Source organism: Salvelinus alpinus, chromosome 6 (genome assembly GCF_045679555.1).
Source record: "Salvelinus alpinus chromosome 6, SLU_Salpinus.1, whole genome shotgun sequence".
NCBI lineage: Eukaryota > Metazoa > Chordata > Actinopteri > Salmoniformes > Salmonidae > Salvelinus > Salvelinus alpinus.
The window spans coordinates 20,166,289-20,188,942 of NC_092091.1; the positions used below are offsets into that span (position 1 = coordinate 20,166,289).

The 22,654-nt window shown below is 43.6% G+C and overlaps 1 protein-coding gene and 1 non-coding gene across 3 annotated transcripts; both read left to right on the forward strand.

The window, feature by feature from the left end:
• The first annotated feature begins 6,028 nt into the window (after nucleotides 1-6,028).
• LOC139578310 (elongation factor 2b) lies at nucleotides 6,029-21,536 on the forward strand. Of its 2 annotated transcripts, XM_071405720.1 has the most exons (14): nucleotides 6,068-6,152; nucleotides 14,457-14,671; nucleotides 14,778-14,959; nucleotides 15,070-15,117; nucleotides 15,216-15,427; nucleotides 15,636-15,814; nucleotides 16,972-17,077; nucleotides 17,378-17,630; nucleotides 17,716-17,911; nucleotides 18,108-18,474; nucleotides 19,934-20,287; nucleotides 20,473-20,655; nucleotides 20,912-21,044; nucleotides 21,184-21,536. In XM_071405720.1, exons 5-14 carry the CDS (start codon nucleotides 15,281-15,283, stop codon nucleotides 21,375-21,377), a joined length of 2,112 nt encoding a protein of 703 aa, XP_071261821.1. In that variant the 5' UTR covers nucleotides 6,068-6,152; nucleotides 14,457-14,671; nucleotides 14,778-14,959; nucleotides 15,070-15,117; nucleotides 15,216-15,280; the 3' UTR covers nucleotides 21,378-21,536. The 2 variants fall into 2 exon arrangements, with proteins under 2 accessions (XP_071261820.1, XP_071261821.1); XM_071405719.1 differs by lacking the exon at nucleotides 15,070-15,117 and having other exon boundaries at nucleotides 6,029-6,152.
• Nucleotides 17,208-17,276, forward strand: LOC139579919 (small nucleolar RNA SNORD37). Its single transcript, XR_011675926.1, has one exon. It is a non-coding gene; the product is annotated as a small nucleolar RNA SNORD37 (small nucleolar RNA).
• Nucleotides 21,537-22,654: the final 1,118 nt, after the last annotated feature.

The window sequence follows — 22,654 nt, forward strand, 5'->3', positions numbered from 1 at the left end:
ACTTCTCGCCCAATCAGCAGAAGTCAAAACAAATAAAATGTATTTATAAAGCCCTTCGTACATCAGCTGATATCTCAAAGTGCTGTACAGAAACCCAGCCTAAAACCCCAAACAGCAAGCAATGCAGGTGTAGAAGCACGGTGGCTAGGAAAAACTTCCTAGAAAGGCCAGACCCTAGGAAGAAACCTAAAGAGGAACCAGGCTATAAGGGGTGGCCAGTCCTCTTCAGGCTGTGCCGGGTGGAGATTATAACAGAACATGGCCAAGATGTTCAAATGTTCATAAATGACCAGCAGGGTCCAATAATAATAATCACAGTGGTTGTCGAGGGAGCAACAGGTCAGCACCTCAGGAGTAAATGTCAGTTGGCTTTTCATAACCGATCATTCAGAATATCTCTACTGCTCCTGCTGTCTCTAGAGAGTTGAAAACAGCAGGTCTGGGACAGGTAGCACGTCCAGTGAACAGGTCAGGGTTCCATAGACGCAGGCAGAACAGTTGAAACTGGAGCAACAGCACGACCAGGTGGACTGGGGACAGCAAGGAGTCATCAGGCCAGGTAGTCCTGAGGCATGGTCCTAGGCCTCAGGTCCTCCGAGAGAGAGAAATAAATAAATAATTTGAGAGAGCATACTTAAATTCACACAGGACACCGGATAAGACAGAAGAAATACTCCAGATATAACAGACTGACACGAGCCTCCCGACACATAAACTACTGCAGCATAAATACTGGAGGCTGAGACAGGAGGGGTCGGGAGACACTGTCGCCCCGTCCGACAATACCCCCGGACAGGGCCAAACAGTCAGGATATAACCCCACCCACTTTGCCAAAGCACAGCCCCCACACCACCAGAGGGATATCTTCAACCACCAACTTACCATCCTGAGACAAGGCCGAGTATAGCCCACAAAGATCTCTGTCATGGCACAACCCAAGGGGGGGCGTCAACCCAGACAGGAAGATCACGTAAGTGACTCAACCCACTCAAGTGACGCACCCCTCCTAGGGACGGCATGGAAGAGCACCAGTAAGCCAGTGACTCAGCCCCTGTAGTAGGGTTAGAGGCAGAGAATCCCAGTGGAGAGAGGGGAACCGACCAGGCAGAGACAGCAAGGGCGGTTCGTTGCTCCAGTGCCTTTCCGTTCACCTTCACACTCCTGGGCCAGACTACACTCAATCATAGGACCTACAGAAGAGATGAGTCTTCAATAAAGACTTAAAAGTTGAGACCGAGTCTGCGTCTCTCACATGGGTAGGCAGACAATTCCATAAAAATGGAGCTCTATAGGAAAAAGCCCTGCCTCCAGCTGTTTGCTTAGAAATTCTAGGGATAGTTAGGAGGCCTGCGCCTTGTGACCATTCAATACACAATGTGGGATTTCAATCACATACAATGTTTTGAATATCAGCTTGATGCACGCCTCATCATATTGACCAGATGTCTCCATCTCAGTGAAAGTAAATCTAAAAGTATTCAAAAGTTTGTCTGGATTTAGGCTGTTTAAAAATATATATATATTTTCTACATTGTAGAATAAGAGTGAAACCATAAAAAAACAGATATGGAATCATGTAATAATCAAAAAAGTGTTAAACAATTTTAAATATATTTTATATTTGAGATTCTTCAAAGTAGCCACCCTTTGCCTTGATGACAGCTTTGCACACTCTTGGCATTCTCTCAACCAGCTTCGTGAGGTAGTCACCTGGAATGCTTTTTCAACAGTCTTGAAGGAGTTCCCACATATGCTGAGCACTTGTTGGCTGCTTTTCCTTCACTCTGCCGTGCAACTCATGCCAAACCATCTCAATTGGGTTGAGGTCGGGTGACTGTGGAGGCCAAGTCATTTGATGCAGCACTTCATCACTCTCCTTCTTGGTCAAATAGCCCTTACACAGCCTGGAGGTTTGTTTTGGGTCATTGTCCTGTTGAAAAACAAATGATAGTCCCACTAAGCGCAAACCAGATGGGATGGCGAATCTCTGCAGAAGGATTTGGTAGCCATGCTGGTTAAGTGTGCCTTGAATTCTACATAAATCACTGACAGCGTCACCAGCAAAGCACCCCCACACCATCACACCTCACCCTCCATGCTTCACAGTGGGAACCACACATGCGGAGATCATCCGTTCACCAACTCTGCGTCTCACAAAGACACGGCTCATCAGACCATAGGACAGATTTCCACCGGTCTCATGTCCATTGCTCGTGTTTCTTGGCCCAAGCCAGTCTCTTCATCTTATTGGTGTCCTTTAGTAGTGGTTTCTTTGCAGCAATTCGACCACGAAGGCCGGATTCATGCAGTCTCCTCTGAACAGTTTATGTCTGTTACTTGAACTCTGTGTAGCATTTATTTGGGTTGCAATCTGAGGTGCAGTTAATTCCTGATTTCTGAGGCTGGTAACTCTAATGAACTTATCCTCTGCAGCAGAGGTAACTCTGGGTCTTCCTTTTCTGTGGCGGTCCTCATGAAAGCCAGTTTCATAATAGCCCTTGATGGTTTTTGGACTCTCATTTCTCTTTGCTTTTTTGAGCTGTTCTTGCCATAATATGGACTTGGTATTTTACCAAATAGGGCTATCTTCTGTATACCAACCCTGCCTTGTCACAACACAACCGATTGGCTCAAACGCATTAAGAAGGAAAGAAATTTTACGAATTAACTTTTAACATGGCACACCTATTAATTGAAATGCATTCCAGGTGACTACCTCATGAAGCTGGTTGAGAGAATGCCAAGAGTGTACAAAGCTGTCATCAAGGCAAAGGGTGGCTACTTTGAAGAATCTCAAATATAAAATATATTTTGATTTGTTTAACACTTTTTTGCTTAGTACATGATTCCATGTGTGTTATTTCATAGTGTTTTTTATTTTTATTTTTATTTCACCTTTATTTAACCAGGTAGGCTAGTTGAGAACAAGTTCTCATTTGCAACTGCGACCTGGCCAAGATAAAGCATAGCAATTCGACACATACATTTACATTTACATTTAAGTCATTTAGCAGACGCTCTTATCCAGAGCGACTTACAAATTGGTGCATTCACCTAATGACATCCAGTGGAACAGCCACTTTACAATAGTGCATCTAAATCTTTTAAGGGGGGGGGGGGCAGAAGGATTGCTTTATCCTAGGTATTCCTTGAAGAGGTGGGGTTTCAGGTGTCTCCGGAAGGTGGTGATTGACTCCGCTGTCCTGGCGTCGTGAGGGAGTTTGTTCCACCATTGGGGTGCCAGAGCAGCGAACAGTTTTGACTGGGCTGAGCGGGAACTGTACTTCCTCAGTGGTAGGGAGGCGAGCAGGCCAGAGGTGGATGAACGCAGAGCCCTTGTTTGGGTGTAGGGCCTGATCAGAGCCTGAAGGTACTGAGGTGCCGTTCCCCTCACAGCTCCGTAGGCAAGCACCATGGTCTTGTAGCGGATGCGAGCTTCAACTGGAAGCCAGTGGAGAGAGCGGAGGAGCGGGGTGACGTGAGAGAACTTGGGAAGGTTGAACACCAGACGGGCTGCGGCGTTCTGGATGAGTTGTAGGGGTTTGATGGCACAGGCAGGGAGCCCAGCCAACAGCGAGTTGCAGTAATCCAGACGGGAGATGACAAGTGCCTGGATTAGGACCTGCGCCGCTTCCTGTGTGAGGCAGGGTCGTACTCTGCGGATGTTGTAGAGCATGAACCTACAGGAACGGGCCACCGCCTTGATGTTAGTTGAGAACGACAGGGTGTTGTCCAGGATCACGCCAAGGTTCTTAGCGCTCTGGGAGGAGGACACAATGGAGTTGTCAACCGTGATGGCGAGATCATGGAACGGGCAGTCCTTCCCCGGGAGGAAGAGCAGCTCCGTCTTGCCGAGGTTCAGCTTGAGGTGGTGATCCGTCATCCACACTGATATGTCTGCCAGACATGCAGAGATGCGATTCGCCACCTGGTCATCAGAAGGGGGAAAGGAGAAGATTAATTGTGTGTCGTCTGCATAGCAGTGATAGGAGAGACCATGTGAGGTTATGACAGAGCCAAGTGACTTGGTGTATAGCGAGAATAGGAGAGGGCCTAGAACAGAGCCCTGGGGGACACCAGTGGTGAGAGCGCGTGGTGAGGAGACAGATTCTCGCCACGCCACCTGGTAGGAGCGACCTGTCAGGTAGGACGCAATCCAAGCGTGGGCCGCGCCGGAGATGCCCAACTCGGAGAGGGTGGAGAGGAATAAACAACACAGAGTTACACATGGAATAAACAAAACATAAAAACAAAAAACAAATAAAACAAAAAGTCTATATACAGTGAGTGCAAATGAGGTAAGATAAGGGAGTTAAGGCAATAAATAGGCCATTGTGGCGAAGTAATTACAATATAGCAATTAAACACTGGAACGGTAGATGTGCAGAAGATGAATGTGCAAGTAGAGATACTGGGGTGCAAAGGAGCAAGATAAATAAATAAATAAATACAGTATGGGGAGGAGGTAGGTAGATAGATGGGCTGTTTACAGATGGGCTATGTACTGGTGCAGTGATCTGTAAGCTGCTCTGACAGCTGGTGCTTAAAGCTAGTGAGGGAGATATGAGTGTCTTCACTATTATTCTACAATATAGAAAATATTTAAAAATAAAGAAAAACCTTGAATGAGTAGGTGTGTCCAAACTTTTGACTGGTCTTTGTATGTCATGCTCCTTAAAACAGCTCTAACAATGGCACGGTGACCTTTTGCCCTATAATGGCCTTTTGGGTATGGAACAGGACATTCTGTTGTATAAGTCTATGTTTTACTGTACTATCTTTAGATAATACCTTAGGTAACACCAGTGTTTTATGGCACTTCAGGTTGAGAGTTAGAATGTAGTTGGAACTCACTAGTGATGCAGGAGGTCTGAACTCAGCACAGAGGCACCACCTGCTGGATGACTTGAACAAGTGACGTGGCAACTGGCAGACCTTCACTGTGGGAGTGCAATAATAACAAGACATTGTTTGAAATAAAGCAAAGCCATTTTTCCATAGCTTTCACACACTGTTTTATGGCACTTCAGGTTGAGATTTAGAATGTAGTTGGAACTCGCTAGTGATGCAGAATGAGGTCGGAACTCAGCACAGAGGCACCACCTGCTGGATGACTTGACCAAGTAACGTGACAACTGGCAGACGTTCACTGTGAGAGTGCAATAATAACAAGAGTACAAGACATTGTTTGAATTAAAGCTAAGACATTTTTCAATTGCTTTTTCCATAGCTTTCACTTTACATGGGATATTTCATCAAATTCAAATTGTGTACTCTAATCTATCGCTTCCCTTTAATCTGCATTAGAGCTACCCTAACATGCTGGCCTCAATGCAAAATGAATGGGAAAGATATGCACCATTTGATTTAAAATCCAATCTAAATATTTTTGTTTGTGATTGAGGACTAAACAAATGGGTTGAAATAAATCAGGCATACGTTTTATTTTAAAGGATTTTTGAGGAATGGAAAAGCACAGTCCTACATTTACTTTGGGTGAACTGACCCATGTAGCCTAAAATAGAAGTGCATTTTCTTTGAGTATAATTTACATGAATAAACATACTTGAGATTCCACTACACTTATAAGATACTGTCGAACTGCTAAATTATATATTGCTAAAGTAACTGTAGTTCAACAATTTCTGAAGTTCTGACTACAGGGTCAGGTCAGGTCGTAGCCCAACCACCCGTCAGGTGGCACTGTTATTCGTTTCACGTCATAAACGGCAGGTTGGGCTAGTCAGGTAGGGCGAGGGAAGACGTGTGCAGTGAAACGTCTATTGTTGTACCTGGGTGTGGCGCGTAAGGAATCCTCTAGCGATTACTGTTTAACGTTAATTCAGCCTAATTTCGTAGAAGTATAATTATTCGTCAATGCTTGTAGGCCATTGCCCACCAGTGTAGAATGCTACACATGGTCCTCAGAGAAAGTGTTTGTTTCTTCTGTCACAAAATGCCAAATCAACGCACCTCTCTGTCTCAGTAGACTGCGTGTCAAGACTGCGTCCGTACGCAGCACGTGAACAGTATAAAACCGTGCCTGTTGACGTAATCACTCTCTTCCCTGCCTATGCCCTCGTGAGGTGGGCAGTGTAAAATCTCGTGACTCTTTTTCCACGAAGTGAATCCATAACCATCCGTCAAAATGGTGAGTTGGATAAGTATTTTCGGAATAGTAATATCGTGTAATCATGTGTTCTGCTACTTCAGTCATAACTTTAAAGTGTAAAATGCCTGACACTAAGAAGATGGATGGTATTTGGTTACTTGGGCTTTGAACAAAATGGCACCCAATTTGTGTGAACAGACCTCTTCTTTCTGCACAGTAGTGCAGACACCCAAATGGCCCCAACTATGCCAGTTTCCCCCTGTTTGATAATGCCCCATGCCAGAGGCCACCTGTATCTGTAATGTCCTTAAAACGAGGTTCTAGCATGAAGCTACGTGTTGAAGTGCCGGTCAGTGGCTCTGATCCCTTAGCGGTCGATTGTCATGTCTTGCACGTCTAGTATTGGTCCCATATCCAGTGACGCAAACGTTAAGAACTAACGCTGTCTGTTATGTTTACAAATTGTTTGTCCTAGGTTTGCTTGTTACCTGGCCAAAGTTAATAAACTAACGCTATGTTCAAATACTGGCGTGTGCAGGATGCCGACATGTCATAAAAGCTACGTTAGCTGTGTATGCTGCGCTGTCTGAAAGCGTTGTCTCTTGGCAATAATTCGTTTTATATATTTTTTTATAACCTGTATTTAACTAGGCAAGTCAGTTTAAGAACACATTCTTATTTACAATGACGGTCTACCTTTCATGGCTATACTCTCAAGTTTAAATCTGTTCGGTTTACTATTCAGAAACAGCTGGTGTTTTAGTCTATATAACTCGCTATCCCGCTACTTGGTGGGATTAAATGGCAGCCAGGTGTAATAAACTGCCGTTTATATTTTTCTGCCGATTGCACCGAGGCCTATTTTTGTCTGATCGTTCACCGGTTACGTAGATTTCTAACGTTAGGTATAAACTGGGTCGTCGAGCCCTGAATGCTGATTGGCTGACAGCCGTGGTATATCAACAGAGATTGGGGGTACTCAATTGTCATACTTGTGTGAAAGTAAAGATACCTTGTAAAATGGCTAAAGTTAAAGTAACCCAGTAAAATACTACTTGAACGTCTAAAGGTATCAGATTTTAAATGTACTTAAGTACAGTGGTGGAAGAAATAATAAATTGTAGTACTTGAGGGAAAGTAAATGCTATACATCAATTTGCTTATATTTAGCAAACCAGAAGGCACAATTCTTTCTTTTTTGGCCGCCAGGGGCACACTCAACACTCAGACATAATTTACAAAGGCAGCATTTCTGTTTAGTGGGTCCACCAGATGTGATGCAGTAGGGATGACCAGGGACATTATCTTAAGTGTATGAATTTGACCTTTTTCCTGTACTGCTAAGCATTCAAATTGTGACTAGTACTTTTTGGTGTCAGGTAAAATATATGGAGTAAAAAGTACATTAATTTCATTAGGCATGAAGTAGTACAAAATATAAATGGTAAAGTACAGATGCCCAAAAAAACTACTTAAGTAGTACTTTAAAGCATTTTTACTTAGGTACTTTACACCACTATATATCAGACCGTATACCACGGGTATGACTAAACATTTATTTTACTGGTATAATTATGTTGGTTACCTCGGGGTTTGTGATATGGCCAATATACCACGGCTATGGGCTGTGTCCAGGCGCTCTGCGTTTTGTCATGCATAAGAACAGCCCATAGCTGTGGTATATTGGCCATATACCACACCACCTCAGGCCTAATTGCTTAATTAACTTAGTAGCAAACTCGAGAGCCAACTTTTGTGATGGCTAGTCAAATTTTCCACCGGGTGCTCTTGGCCAACCTACACGCACCATTTACTGCAGTTTACTGTTTTTGGTTGCCTAGCATTGAACAATTTAAAGCATGAATTTGGCTAATAAAGTTCTGTCAGCTAACCGAGCAGGTGAGTATGCTCATGACTGTCTGCGTGCCCGGTCCCCAATGCATCCGCTTTCAGTGCGTCATATCTGTTCTAATGGTACTACATTCCACGGTTTATAGCAATGCAGAATCAGCCATTCTCATACCTTTTGTTAGACCTCCCTACATAATGAGTTTATACAATGGGTGGGTCTAATCCTGAATGCTGATTGGTTAAAACCACATTGCAGCTGGTGTCTTTTCCACAAGTTACCACCTGCTAAATCAATGACTTTAAAAAGGCCTATTTACTGTTCCATATCAGCCCAGCCAGGCAATTTATAAACATGATCTCCACTATAAAAAGCATTTAGACATTCTCATATTTCTTTTGGACTAAATCTTGTTTTCAAATACGGAAATTTGTATAAACCTGTTTCAATATTCAAATTTGATATCCAGGTGTCCCATAGTAATGAATGTGTTGGGACGAGGCAGGCAGCGTTTCCCAGCCAGTCGAAATCATGAATCAGCTGGCATCATTTTTATGGAAATATACCCCAAAAAAGTCACTTGAAAAAAGATAAAATGAAATTAGGGCAGCTAGTTTGCACTCTTTCCAGCTTGTTTGAAGTGATTGTTGGCTGTGTTGTTGACTAGCTTTTCTGAACAGCAGTGTCCTGATGAGAGCACATTTTCTATGCCAGGTTAAATCACGCCTCATTAGCTCATTGTTATGGATGTGTCCAAATAAATGTCACTAGAAAGCCGCTTAAACTCCTGAGTGCCGCAGCGGTCTAAGGCACTGCATCTCAGTACTAGAGCCGTCACTACAGACACCCTGGTTCGAATCCAGGCTGTATCACAACCTACCATGATTGGGAGTCATAGGGCGGCGCACAATTGGCCCCTCGTCATCTGGGTTTGGCCTGTGTAGGCCGTCATTGTAAATAATAATTTGTTCTTATGGCCTTGCCTAGTTAAATAAAAGCCAGCTTGGGTAGCAACCCTAGATTTGTGTTGGGACTATCTGTGGAAGGATGAAATGGGGATGAATAAATTCATGAAAATAATATTTATGAAACAAGGCAATCGTTATTTGAATGTTGGTAACCCGTTGTAATAAAGTGCTAATGCCCTCAAAGCCATTGTTTGGATGATATATTGGCACGGTTTGCTGGTTTATCCTCAACACTGGCTTTTTGGGCATTGTCGCTTTTCCAATACTGTCAATTCCCGACGCTAGGAGAGCTGGACGATGGCGTCAGTGTGGCCATGTAAATAAGTAATAAGGCTGAGACTGCCAGAGCTGATTATACTAAATATTTATTGATGTGGGAGAACAGGGGAGACTGCTTCTATACTAGTGGCCGTTATGGAGAGAAATACGTATCGCAATAAACGGCCTCAATTCTATCGACTGATACGTTTACAACATGTGCACCAGTTTAATTTTATTTGTTATCCTTTAAACTACTCGTTTCATGGTTGTAGTAGGGCTGGTTGACGTGGCCTAATTTAATTTTTTTAAATTTGAAAAGTATTCAGACCCCTTGACTTTTTACACATTTTGTTAGCTTTATTCTAAAATTGATTCAATTTTTCCCCCCACATCAATCTACACAAAATGCCCCATAATGACAAAGCAAAAACATTTTTTTTAACAATTTTGTAAATTATATCACATAAGTATTCAAACTCTGTACAAAGTACTTTGTTGAAGCACCTTTGACGGTGATTACGGCCTCGAGTCTTCTTGGGTTGGCACAGTTGTATTTGGAGAGTTTCTCCCGTTCTTCTCTGCAGATCCTTTCAAGCTCTGTCAGGTTGGATTGGGAGCGTCGCTGCACAGCTATGTTCAGGTCTCTCCAGAGATGTTAGATCAAGTTCAAGTCTGGGCTCTGGCTGGGCCACTCAAGAACATTCAGAGACTTGTCCCGAAGCCACTCCTGCATTGTCTTTGCTGTGTGCTTAGGGTCGTTGTCCTGTTGGAAGGTGAACATTCGCCCCAGTCTGAGGTCCTGAGCACTCTGGAGCAGCTTTTCATAAAGGATCTCTGTACTTTGCTCCGTTCATCTTTCCCTCGATCCTGACTAGTCTCCCAGTCCCTCCTGCTGAAGAACATCCCCACAGCATGATGGTGCTACCATGCCACCATGCTTCGCTGTAGGGATGGTGCAAGGTTTCCTCCAGATGTGACGCTTGGCATTCAGGCCAAAGAGTTCAATCTTGGTTTCATTAGACCATAGAATCTTGTTTCTCGTGGTCTGAGAGTCCTTGGTGCCTTTTGGCAAACTCCAAGCGGGCTGTCATGTGCCTTTTACTGAGTGGCTTATGTCTGGCCACTCTACAATAAAGGCCTGTTTGGTGGAGTGCTGCAGAAATGGTTGTTCTTCTGGGAGGTTCTACGATCTCCAGAGTAACTCTGGAGACCATTGGGTTCTCCCACGATTGCTCAGTTTGGCCGTGTGGCTAGCTTTAGGAAGAATGATGGAGGTCACTGTTCTTGGACCTTCAATGCTGCAGAATTTTTTGTGTATACTTCCCCAGATCTGTTCCCGGACACAATTCTGTCTCTGAACTCTACGGACAATTCCTTTGACCTCCATGGTTTGGTTTTTGCTCTGACATGCACTGTCAACTGTGGGACCTCATAGTGTGTGTGCCTTTCCAAATCATGTCCAATCAACTGAATTTACCCCAGGTGGACTCTAATCAAGTTGTAGAAACATCTAGTGGATGATCAATGGAAACAGGATGCACCTGGTTTGAATACTTATTTACAGAAGATATTTCTGTTTTTATTTATTTGTGTGTAGATTGGGGGGATGTTAACAATTTTAGAATAAGGCTATAACTTAATGTGGGAAAAGTCGAGGTCTGAATACTTGCACAGTAGATATCTTTGTTTGTTTTTTTACCATTGTATAAATACGCTTTGTTGCAATACACTGCATTTCAAAAAGTCTGGGAAAATGTAATGAATTCAGGACAAAAAAATTATACCTAGGCTAAATAGAAGGCTAACCATAACTCAAAATATTTTAACCTGCTTTTTTTGTCATCTCTAATCTGGCTTTGAAGTCTGTGAAAATGTCCTTTTTGGTACAAATTTAACCAGAACAATGCACATCCATTACTAATGACCAACGTCTGGTAGCAGGCAATATAGAAAATTAACACCGGTCTCATAAACACTCAAGCACAAGCCCACCTTGCTATTGAGTAACACCTCATCTTTATATTTAAAGTCTAGCCAACTTGGATCCATTTGCTTGCTAATAAGGTATAACAGTTGAACTGTTATGAATACACTCGCCTGTCCTTCTACTAGGCTATATGGAATTGTTTTACGGTCATACCAAGGATAATTTTGCAATTTGACATATCAAACGAATTGGGAAAAAAATATTTTTGGCCTCACTGTTATTAGCCTATACAAGTTAATTGAATAACAGATTCACTACATGAAAGAACAGCCCCCCCCCAAAAAAAAATATTAAAATCTAAAGGAAGTTTGTTCTGGGGTGTCTCCTATATCTGAGAGCTATATTAACCCCTTTTTGTCAGTAAAGTCTCCATATATATTTCCATTAAAAAAACAGCTGGTACCGGGGAACCTTCAGACGAGTCTTCAGACCTGTGGGTGTCCTGTTGCAAAACAACCGTGTTCGTTGAGCTTCTCACCTTTACACAGAAGGATCATGTTTAGTGTGTAGTCTGACCGGTTTGGACAGACAGAAGTTGGAAGATTGGCTGTACCAACTTCAGATGTTTCCCAATACGCTTGTGGGGGTCAGTTTTGTAGGCCAAACCGTTTGGACGCTACAGGCGATTTTGTTTGAAGATCGATTTTCAGGATGTCTCATGGTCTGTCAAACACCGCTCTAGCTCTTTCACCGCAGATGCGGAAGTGCTACATAGGCAGATCCAGTGGATTAAGACGCATCCAATGAAGAGAACTCTAGCTTAACTTCTTCAGGCTGCAAGCCCGACATCGGGATCAATATGACAACAGCCTGTCCAAGTGCAGGGCGCGAAATTCAAAATCTATTTTTGTAAAATATTTAACTTTCACACATTAACAAGTCCAATACAGCATTTGAAAGATAAACATCTTGTCAATCCAGCCAACATGTCCGATTTTTTAAATGTTTTACAGAGAAAACACCACATATATTTATGTTAGCTCACCACCAAATAAAAAAGAGGACAGACATTTTTCACAGCACAAGTAGGATGAAGTAGCATGCACAAGCCAACCTAACTAACCTAAAACCAACCTAAATAACCTAGAAAAAACTACCTCAGATGACAGTCCTATAACATGTTACACAATAAATCTATGTTTTGTTCAAAAAAAATGCATATTTTAGCTATAAATCAGTTTTACATTACTGCTACCATCATAGCTACAGTAAGAAATCGCACGGGAGTAGCCAGAGAAAATACAGACACCAACGTCAACTACCTTATTACACATCAGAAAACATTTCAGAGAAATATATGGTGGATAGCTAATGAAAGAGAAAGATCTTGTGAATACAGACAATATTTCAGATTCTTTAAATGTTTTACAGCGAAAACACCACATATATTCATGTTAGCTCACCACCAAATACAAAAAGAGAGACAGATATTTTTCACAGCACCGGTAGCATGCAGCTAGCATGCAGCTAGCATGCAAAGCCAACCTAACTAACCTAGAACTAACCTAAATAACCTAGAAAAAACTCCCTCAGATGACAGTCCTATAACATGTTACACAATAAATCTATGTTTTGTTCGAAAAAGTTGAATATTTTAGCTATAAATCAGTTTTACATTACTGCTACCATCTTAGCCACCATCATAGCTACAGTCAGAAATCGCACGGCAGTAGCCAGAGAAAACAGACACCAACGTCAACTTCTAATTTCACATCAGAAAAGATTTCAGAAAAATATATGGTGGATAGCTAATGAAAGAGAAAGATCTTGTGAATACAGACAATATTTCCGATTTCTGAAGTGTTTTACAGCGAAAACACAATATATCGTTATATTAGCTTACTACAATAGCTAACACACAGCAGCATTGATTCTAGTCAAACGCTAGCGATAGCACAGTTCGACAGATATATGAAAAAGCATCCCAAATTGGGTCCTTATCTTTGTTGATTTTCCATCAGAATGTTCTCCAAAGGGTCCTTTGTTCAGAACCGTGTTCATTTGGACCTAGAACGAACGATGTCCCTGTTGAATTAGCATGGCACACTGGCCATGCCGTGCTAACCTCTCCGTCTTGACAAAATTCTTGCGTCGCATCACGTCTAAAGTCCAGAATAAATTTCAATAATATAATTAAAGTATATTGAAAAAACATACTTTAGGATGAGATTGTGACATGTATCAAAGAAAATCGAAGCTGGAGGTCATATTCACCTATAACGAGTGTTTTCCAGGAGCGCAGTCCAGTTCCTACTTCGCGCCCAGAAAAAAATATAAAGTGCGCACTTATCACTCAAAGATGTTCTTTTCAGTCCCTGACAGAGATAATCAAGTCATTTTTTCTCTCACTTCCGCATGACAACCAGGGGAAGATGTGTGACGTGTTTGTACAGTCCTAAGTGCCAAGGCCTTTTATAGAGAGTATCTTGAAGAGAGACATAGCTTCTTGGAAAAGTCACTTTTTACAGAAAATGGGCTGTAAAAAGAGTTATGTTTCACTTAGAGAAATAATTAAACCTGTTTTAGAAACTAGAAGGTGTTTTCTATCCAAAGGTAATAAATAATATGCATATTGTACGAGCAAGAATTGAGTACGAGGCCGTTTGAAATGGCAAACCTCTTTCCACTGCTTATACTTACTGCTGATTTTTGAGCCATAAGAGGTTAACTTCTCTGCGCTACGGATCCCTTTATTTCCTCAGGTTTTCGCCTGCAAAATCTGTTTTGTTATACTCACAGACAATGTTTTGACAGTTTTGGAAACTTTGGTGTGTTTTCTATCCTAATCTGTAAATTATATGCATATTCTACGATCTGGATCTGAGAAATAGTCCGTTTACCTTGGGAACGTTATTTATATACAAAAATATATATAAGAGGGAAAAAACTATTCTGGCCCCTAGCGTCAAGAAGTTAAAGGAAAAATATGCTCTTTTGTCTTTGTTGCTGTTTGGGGAAGGAGAAAAGGGGACGAGACAAAAGACAAACACTCATAAAAACAGAGAGAGAAATAAACCTTTGACTTTTGTGATACAGGCATTTGGAACATCGTGTAAAACGTACATTTGAATTAATTTTATATAGCCCAGCCCTAGGTTGTAGCCATCAATTGTATTAGCAAACTTATTTCATTTCAAACTTCACATTTCCCTAGTGTAGGCTACTTGTCATAATGAGCGACGTTAGCAAAATGCCTGTGGTAAGTGATTGGTATGGTTGGCGTCTAATTTTCAGTTTATCGTCCCAGCTCTACATTAATAATCTCCCCCCCCCTGTAGGTGAACTTTACCGTAGACCAAATCCGTGCCATCATGGACAAGAAGTCCAACATCCGTAACATGTCTGTGATTGCGCACGTCGACCATGGTAAGTCCACCCTGACAGACTCACTGGTGTCGAAGGCTGGTATCATCGCAGGATCCCGTGCCGGAGAGACCCGTTTCACCGACACACGAAAGGACGAGCAGGAGCGCTGCATTACCATCAAGTCAACGTGAGTGTCTTCTGGCCGATGGCGCATTAACATTTCTTCTGACTGGGCAGAAGTGGGAGAGGTTTTGGCTGGCCTTTGAGTGGACTAACACTTTCTTCCAATGCAGTGCCATCTCCATGTACTACGAACTCTCTGAGAACGACATGGCCTTCATCAAGCAATGCAAAGATGGCGTTGGGTTTCTCATCAACCTGATTGACTCTCCAGGCCACGTTGACTTCTCCTCTGAGGTCACAGCCGCGCTCCGTGTCACTGATGGAGCCCTGGTTGTTGTGGACTGCGTGTCAGGTAAGGACGACTTGCGCACTAGTTATGTCGGACACAATCATGCTTTCATTTCTGTAAAAAATGATGGCATGTTCTATACTTTTTGTGAACAAGTATTTCTTTATTTTCAGACATGTCATACAGGATGTCATATTGATGCTAGGTTCCATGATTACGAGGTATATTATAAAAAGGAGTAGGAGTCAGTCAACAAACCAATCCATTTGTTCTCAACATTTTCCTAGCTCACTATCTGCTCTTGTCCGTCCCTGCCCAGGTGTGTGTGTGCAGACAGAGACCGTGCTCAGGCAGGCCATTGCTGAGCGTATCAAGCCCGTGCTGATGATGAACAAGATGGACCGGGCCCTGCTGGAGCTGCAGCTGGAGCCAGAAGATCTGTTCCAGACCTTCCAGCGCATTGTGGAGAATGTCAACGTGATCATTGCCACTTACGGAGAGGATGAGGGTGGTCCCATGGGCTCTATCATGGTACGCAACTTATGTTGGCTGTACACTGCCTTGTCAGAAATTGTTGACAATTCACCTGTGAAAATGTGGCGTTGTTCCAGTTCTGTTTTGCACCTAATGACAAAACTGCAGTTTACATGAATATTGGAAGTCTTTCTCTGGAAATAGAGTTCTAGTTTCATGGCTTGGTATCAACCCTGCCCTAGTAGTAACAACTATTCTCTTACAGATTGACCCAGTCATTGGAACTGTTGGCTTTGGGTCGGGACTCCACGGATGGGCCTTTACACTGAAGCAGTTTGCTGAAATGTACGTGATGAAGTTTGCTGCCAAGGGTGATGCACAACTAGGACCTGCAGAGCGCTGCAAGAAGGTGGAGGACATGATGAAGAAGCTGTGGGGTGAAAGGTGAGGGACCAGTCACTGTCAACCTTGTAATCATCTGCCACATTGTCCTGAACTAGCTCCTGCCAGATTGCCTGGTACATGTCAAGCCTTGTCCGTTTGCAATGTAGTTAACCTCTTTAGGGGGTGTGGGACGCTACCGTCCCACCTGGCCAACATCCAGTGAAATTGCGGAGCGCCAAATTCAAAAACAGAAATACTCATTATAAAAATTCATGAAACATACAACTGTTATACATCGGTTTAAAGATTAACTTCTTGTTAATCCAACCATGGTGTCAGATTTCAAAAAGGCTTTACGGCGAAAGCAAACCATGCGATTATCTGAGAACAGCGCCCAGCAGACAAATCATTACAAACCATTAGCAGCCAAGAAGAGGTGTAACAAAGGTAAGAAATAGCGTTAAAATTAATCACTTACCTTTGATGATCTTCATATGGTTGCACTCCGAAGACTCCATGTTACACAATACATTTTTGTTTTGTTCGATAAAGTACCTCTTTATATTCAAAAACCTTGTTTTGTTCAGTAATACATTGGAACAAAGCGCAGTCACGACAGACGAAAAATCAATAAAGTACCATAAAAGTTCGTAGAAACATGTCAAACGATGTTTATAATCGATCCTCGTGTTTTTGTCATAAATAATTGATCATATTTCAACCGGACAAGAGCTTCGTCAATAGAAAAGGAGAAACAAGAAAGGGGTGCCCCCGGTCATTCACTGGACTCATGTCTAGAAATTTCCACCGTCCACTCATTGAAAGTGCTGTTTCTCCCCCATTTTTGAGTAAAAGCCTGAAACAATGCCTAAAGACTGGCCTTATGTTGTGGAAGGCATATAGATCGGGAACTGCGTCATAAGTCTTTGTATGGTGGATAGGCTTTCAATGGTAAAAAGACATTTCAAAATAACAGCACTTCCTGGATGGATTTTCCTCAGGTTTTCGCCTGCCATATCAGTTCTGTTATACTCACAGACGTTATTTTAACAGTTTTGGAAACTTTAGTGTTTTCTAACCAGATCTACCAATTATATGCATATCCTAGCTTCTGTACCTGAGTAGCAGGCAGATTACTTTGGGCACACTTTAAATCAAATTCTGAATGCTGCCCCCTACCCTAGTGAGGTAAAATGGTGATATTTTTTCCCCTTCAGGTTTTTCGACCCAGCCACTGGCAAGTTCAGCAAGTCTGCCAACGGACCTGATGGAAAGAAGCTCCCCCGTACCTTCTCTCAGCTTGTCCTAGACCCCATCTTCAAGGTGAGTGGAGACATGACTTTAACAATGTTTAGCATTAGTCCCGGTGAAAGGGAATACATACCAGCCATGTACCGATAAGGTCTGACCGGGAAAGTGCATTTCGTAGTGTGCCTTTTAGCGCTTTATGCCTATGAATGATGACTTAATACATTCTTCACTTTGACCTGATTGTCCAGTGATGTTAAACTGCAGTCTGACACATGGCAAAGGCAATTCTATAATTACCTCTCTCCATATGAGCCATCTGTATTTTATTGTATGGTCCACCCATTTTACGTTTAACTGCTGTTTCTGCTATAGGTGTTTGACGCCATCATGAACTTCAAGAAGGAGGAGACGGCCAAGTTGATAGAGAAGCTGGACATCAAGCTGGACAATGAGGACAAGGAGAAGGAGGGCAAGCCCCTGCTGAAGGCTGTGATGCGTCGCTGGCTGCCAGCCGGAGAGGCCCTGCTCCAGATGATCACCATCCACCTGCCCTCCCCCGTCACGGCCCAGAAGTACCGGTGTGAGCTGCTCTATGAAGGACCTGGTGACGATGAAGCTGCCATGGGTAAGTTTACAACCTCTCCTTTCCTTCATCTGGAAACATGGATAGTACCATATACTGGTCTGTTAACCCAACTGTCTCCTCTAAGGTATCAAGAACTGCGACCCCAAGGCTCCCTTGATGATGTACATCTCCAAGATGGTGCCCACTACCGACAAGGGTCGCTTCTACGCCTTTGGCCGAGTCTTCTCTGGCTGCGTGTCTTCCGGCCAAAAGGTGCGCATTATGGGACCAAACTTCACCCCTGGAAAGAAAGAGGACCTCTACCTCAAACCAATTCAGAGGTTAGTACTCTGGAAAGCTACACTTCAAATGTTTACTTATGTGTACTTTGTAATTTGTGTCTTGCAATCCATGAAAAACATGTAAATCTGTGACCATGCAGTAAGAACAAAGCGCATGCATGGGAGTAGCACATTCTAAATGCTGTATAAGCTCTAGTATTGAACAGTTGACTGACTCTCCCCTGTTCCTCATTAGGACCATTCTGATGATGGGACGTTACATTGAGCCGATCGAGGATGTGCCATGCGGGAACATTGTTGGTCTGGTTGGAGTAGACCAGTACCTGGTGAAGACCGGGACCATCACTACCTTCGAGCAGGCCCACAACATGAGGGTGATGAAGTTCAGCGTCAGCCCTGTGGTGAGAGTGGCTGTGGAGGCCAAGAACCCTGCTGACCTGCCTAAGCTGGTGGAAGGCCTGAAGCGTCTAGCCAAGTCTGACCCCATGGTGCAGTGTATCATCGAGGAGTCTGGAGAGCACATTATCGCTGGAGCCGGTGAGCTGCATCTGGAGATCTGCCTCAAGGATCTGGAGGAGGATCATGCCTGCATTCCACTGAAGGTACACTAGTCCTCCGTGCCTTGTTACATGTAGGGCTTTCACATGATCCCTTCTAAACTCAGCAAAAAAAAGAAATGTCCCTTTTCAGGACCCTGTCTTTCAAAGATAATTTGTAAATATCCAAATAACTTCACAGATCTTCATTGTAAATGGTTTAAACACTTTCCCATGCTTGTTCAACGAACCATAAACAATTAATTAACATGAAACTGTGGAACGGTCATTAAGACACTATCAGCTTAGACAGTAGGTAATTAAGATCGGTTATGAAATCTTAGGACACTAAAGAGGCCTTTCTACTGACTGTGAGAAACACAAAGAAAGATGCCCAGGGTCCCTGCTCATCTGCATGAACGTGCCTTAGGCTTGCTGCAAGGAGGCATGAGGACTGCAGATGTGGCCAGGGCAATAAATTGCAATGTCCATACTGTGAGACAACTAAGACAGAGCTACAGGGAGACAGGATGGACAGCTGATAGTCCTCGCAGTGGCAGACAACGTGTAACAGAACACCTGCACAGGATCTGTACATCTGGACATCGCACCTGCTGGACAGGTACAGGATGTCAGCAACAACTGAGTTACACCAGGAACTCACAATCCCTCCATCAGTGCCCAGACTGTCCGCAATAGGCTGAGAGAGGCTGGACAGGGCTTGTAAGGCAGGTCCTAACCAGACATCACCGGCAACAACGTCGCCTATAGGCACAAACCCACCGTCGCTGGACCAGACAGGACTGGCAAAAGGTGCTCTTCACTGACGAGTCGCGGTTTTGTCTCGCCAGGAGTGATGATCGGATTCATCATTGGACTGAGCTTGTTGTCATTGCAGGCAATCTCAAGGATGTGCGTTACAGGGAAGACATCCTCCTCCCTCATGTGGTACCCTTCCTGCAGGCTCATCCTGACATGACCCTCCAGCATGACAATGCCACCAGCCATACTGCTTGTTCTGTGTGTGATTTTCTGCAATGCAGATATGTCAGTGTTCTGCCATGGCCAGCAACGAGCCCGAATCTCAATCCCATTGAGCACGTCTGGGACCTGTTAGATCGGAGGATGAGGGCTAGGGCCATCCCCCCCCCCAGAAATGTCCGGGAACTTGCAGGTGCCTTGGTGGAAGAGTGGGGTAACATCTCACAGCAAATCTGGTGCAGTCCATGAGGAGGAGATACACTGCCGTACTTAATGCAGCTGGTGGCCACACCAGATACTGACTGTTTTGATTTTGACTTGATTATTCCATTTATGTTAGTCACATGTCTGTGGAACTTGTTCAATTTGTGTCAGTTTAATCTTGTTATGGTCATACAAATATTTACACGTTTGCTGAAAATAAACGCTGTTGCAAGTGAGAGGACGTTTCTTTTTTTGCTGAGTTTACAATGGTGTTACGTTACAGGCAGTGTTATCCTACTGATGTATTTAATAATTAAACACCCCCTCCACTCCCACATAGAAATCCGACCCGGTGGTTTCCTACAGGGAGACTGTGTCTGAGGAGTCTGACCAGATGTGCCTGTCCAAGTCCCCCAACAAACACAACCGTCTGTACATGAAAGCCCGTCCCTTCCCTGACGGCCTGGCTGAGGACATCGAGAAGGGTGACGTCAGCGCCAGACAGGAATTGAAGGTCCGCGCCCGTTTCCTGGCCGACAAGTACGAGTGGGATGTGTCTGAGGCCCGTAAGATCTGGTGCTTCGGCCCCGACGGTACCGGCCCCAACCTGCTGATGGACGTGACCAAGGGAGTCCAGTACCTGAACGAGATCAAGGACAGCGTGGTGGCTGGCTTCCAGTGGGCTGTCAAGGAGGTAAGCAAGACTTATGGATGTAATTTTTCCTACTTAGTTGGTCACTTTAAAACAAGCATACCATCTTTCAGAGGCACAATTCTGTGTTGGGGAATACGCCATGGGTAGTGTTCTGAGAATGTAGATTTGTCACGCAAACTGAAGTGCTTGATTTAATACCTTAAACATTACTATTTTGTTTCCAGGGTGCCCTGTGCGAGGAGAATATGCGTGCTGTCCGCTTTGACGTCCACGATGTGACCCTCCACACAGATGCTATCCACCGGGGTGGTGGTCAGATCATTCCCACAGCCCGGAGAGTGCTGTACGCATGCCAGCTTACAGCCCAGCCGAGACTCATGGAGCCTGTCTACCTGGTGGAGATTCAGGTATGCCTACAATTGACATTTAAAATGTGTCATTAAGTGTTTGGTTTCAACAAGGACTATGAAATCATGCACCACACTGAACAAGTGATGGCTAAATCCATAAAACACAATACCTGACTAGAAGTGAGCTCATCTCCAGGATAATGGAAGTTGACTAGAAAAATGCTACATCCTTGAACAGCATAGCTTTCTTGTACAGGTTGGCGTTAACCATCGAATTCAATGGCGTTAACCTTGTTTCCCCCTCTCCCTGCAGTGTCCTGAGCAGGTGGTGGGAGGCATCTACGGTGTGCTGAACAGGAAGCGCGGTCACGTGTTCGAGGAGTCCCAGGTCATGGGGACCCCCATGTTCATCGTCAAGGCTTACCTGCCTGTCAACGAGTCGTTCGGTGAGTGACCCACCAAGTGCAGTTCACTTTCCCTTATCTGATATGCACTAATCAGGGCTAGACAATTCCCTGAGTTGTAGGAAATGCCTAATGTATAAAATAAAATTGATATATGCTAATACCTGTGTTCCTTCTCCAGGTTTCACAGCAGACCTGCGTTCCAACACCGGTGGCCAGGCCTTCCCCCAGTGTGTGTTTGACCACTGGCAGATCCTCCAGGGAGATCCCCAGGACACATCCACCAAGATCTCCCAGATTGTGGCTGACACACGTAAACGCAAGGGGCTCAAGGAGGGAATTCCTGCATTGGATAACTACCTGGACAAATTGTAAAAGGCTACCCTCTCATTCCCCCCCACCCCAACACTGAGACCAGAACTGTACAGATCACCATGGGCACAAACATTTTCCATAGGGAAAGCAAAGACCTTATCAAGAGAAACAATTAGGAAGAATTGTAAACATAAATTAAATAAAAATTTAAAATATAAACGGTGGTTCGACATTCTTTGGCGAGGGTGGTGAGAACGGAAATTTGTGTGCGGACTGCTGTTAGGATCACCGGTAACACAGATGGATTAATATATGTACATTTCATACACTGAGTATACAAAACATGAAGAACACCCACTCTTTCCATGACTCTAACCAGGTGAAAACTATGATCCCTTACTGATGTCGCTTAATAATCCACTTAAATTTGGGCTCCCGAGTGGCGCAGCGGTCTAAGGCACTGCATCTCAGTGCAAGAGGCGTCACTACAGACCCTGGTTCCATTCCAGGCTGTATCACAACCGGCCGTGATTGGGAGTCTCATAGGGCTGTGCACAATTTGCCAGGTAGGCCATCATTGTAAATAAGAATTTGTTAACTGACTTGCCTGGTTAAATAAAAGTTGGTGTAGATGAATGGGGAGGAGACTGGTTAAAGAATAATTTTTAAGTCTTGAGACATTGTATGAGTAAGACAAAATATATAACTGCCTTCGAATGGAGTGTGGTAGTTCCAGGTGCACTGGTTTGTATCAAGAATTGCAGCGCTGCTGGGCTTTTCCATAAGTTACGTGTGTATCAAGAATGGTCCACCATCTAACGGACATCAGCCAACTTGACAACTGTGGAAGTGTTTATCCACATGGACCAGCATCCCTGTGGAACGCTTTCCACATCTTGTAGTCATTCCCTGATAATTGAGTGTTCTGAAGGTGTGGGGTGCACAACTCAAAATTAGGAAGACGTTCCTAAATATTTGGTATACTACACTGAACAAAAATATAAAAGCAACATACAACAAAATATTTTACTGAGTTATAGTTCATATAATGAAATCGGTCAACTTTAAATAAATTAATCCTTAACCTATGGATTTCACATGACTGGGAATACCGATATGCATCTGTCGGTCACAGATGCCTTTATTATTATTTTTTAAAGGTAAGCGAGTGGATCAGAAAACAAGTCCGTATCTGGTGTGCCCATTTGCCTCATGCAGCTTGACATCTCAATCATGGACACTCTTAATAATGACAGTTGCTTCGCGTGATGAATTGTCTCTACCTTGCCTTTGTGCTGTTGTCTGCCCAATATTTGTACCATATTTGCATGTGCTGT

Coding starts and splice junctions, on each gene's coding strand:
- LOC139578310 (XM_071405719.1), top strand. Junction 17,912..18,107: donor TACCTCAAACCAATTCAGAG/GTTAGTACTCTG, acceptor GTTCCTCATTAG/GACCATTCTGATGATGGGAC. Junction 18,475..19,933: donor ATGCCTGCATTCCACTGAAG/GTACACTAGTCC, acceptor ACTCCCACATAG/AAATCCGACCCGGTGGTTTC.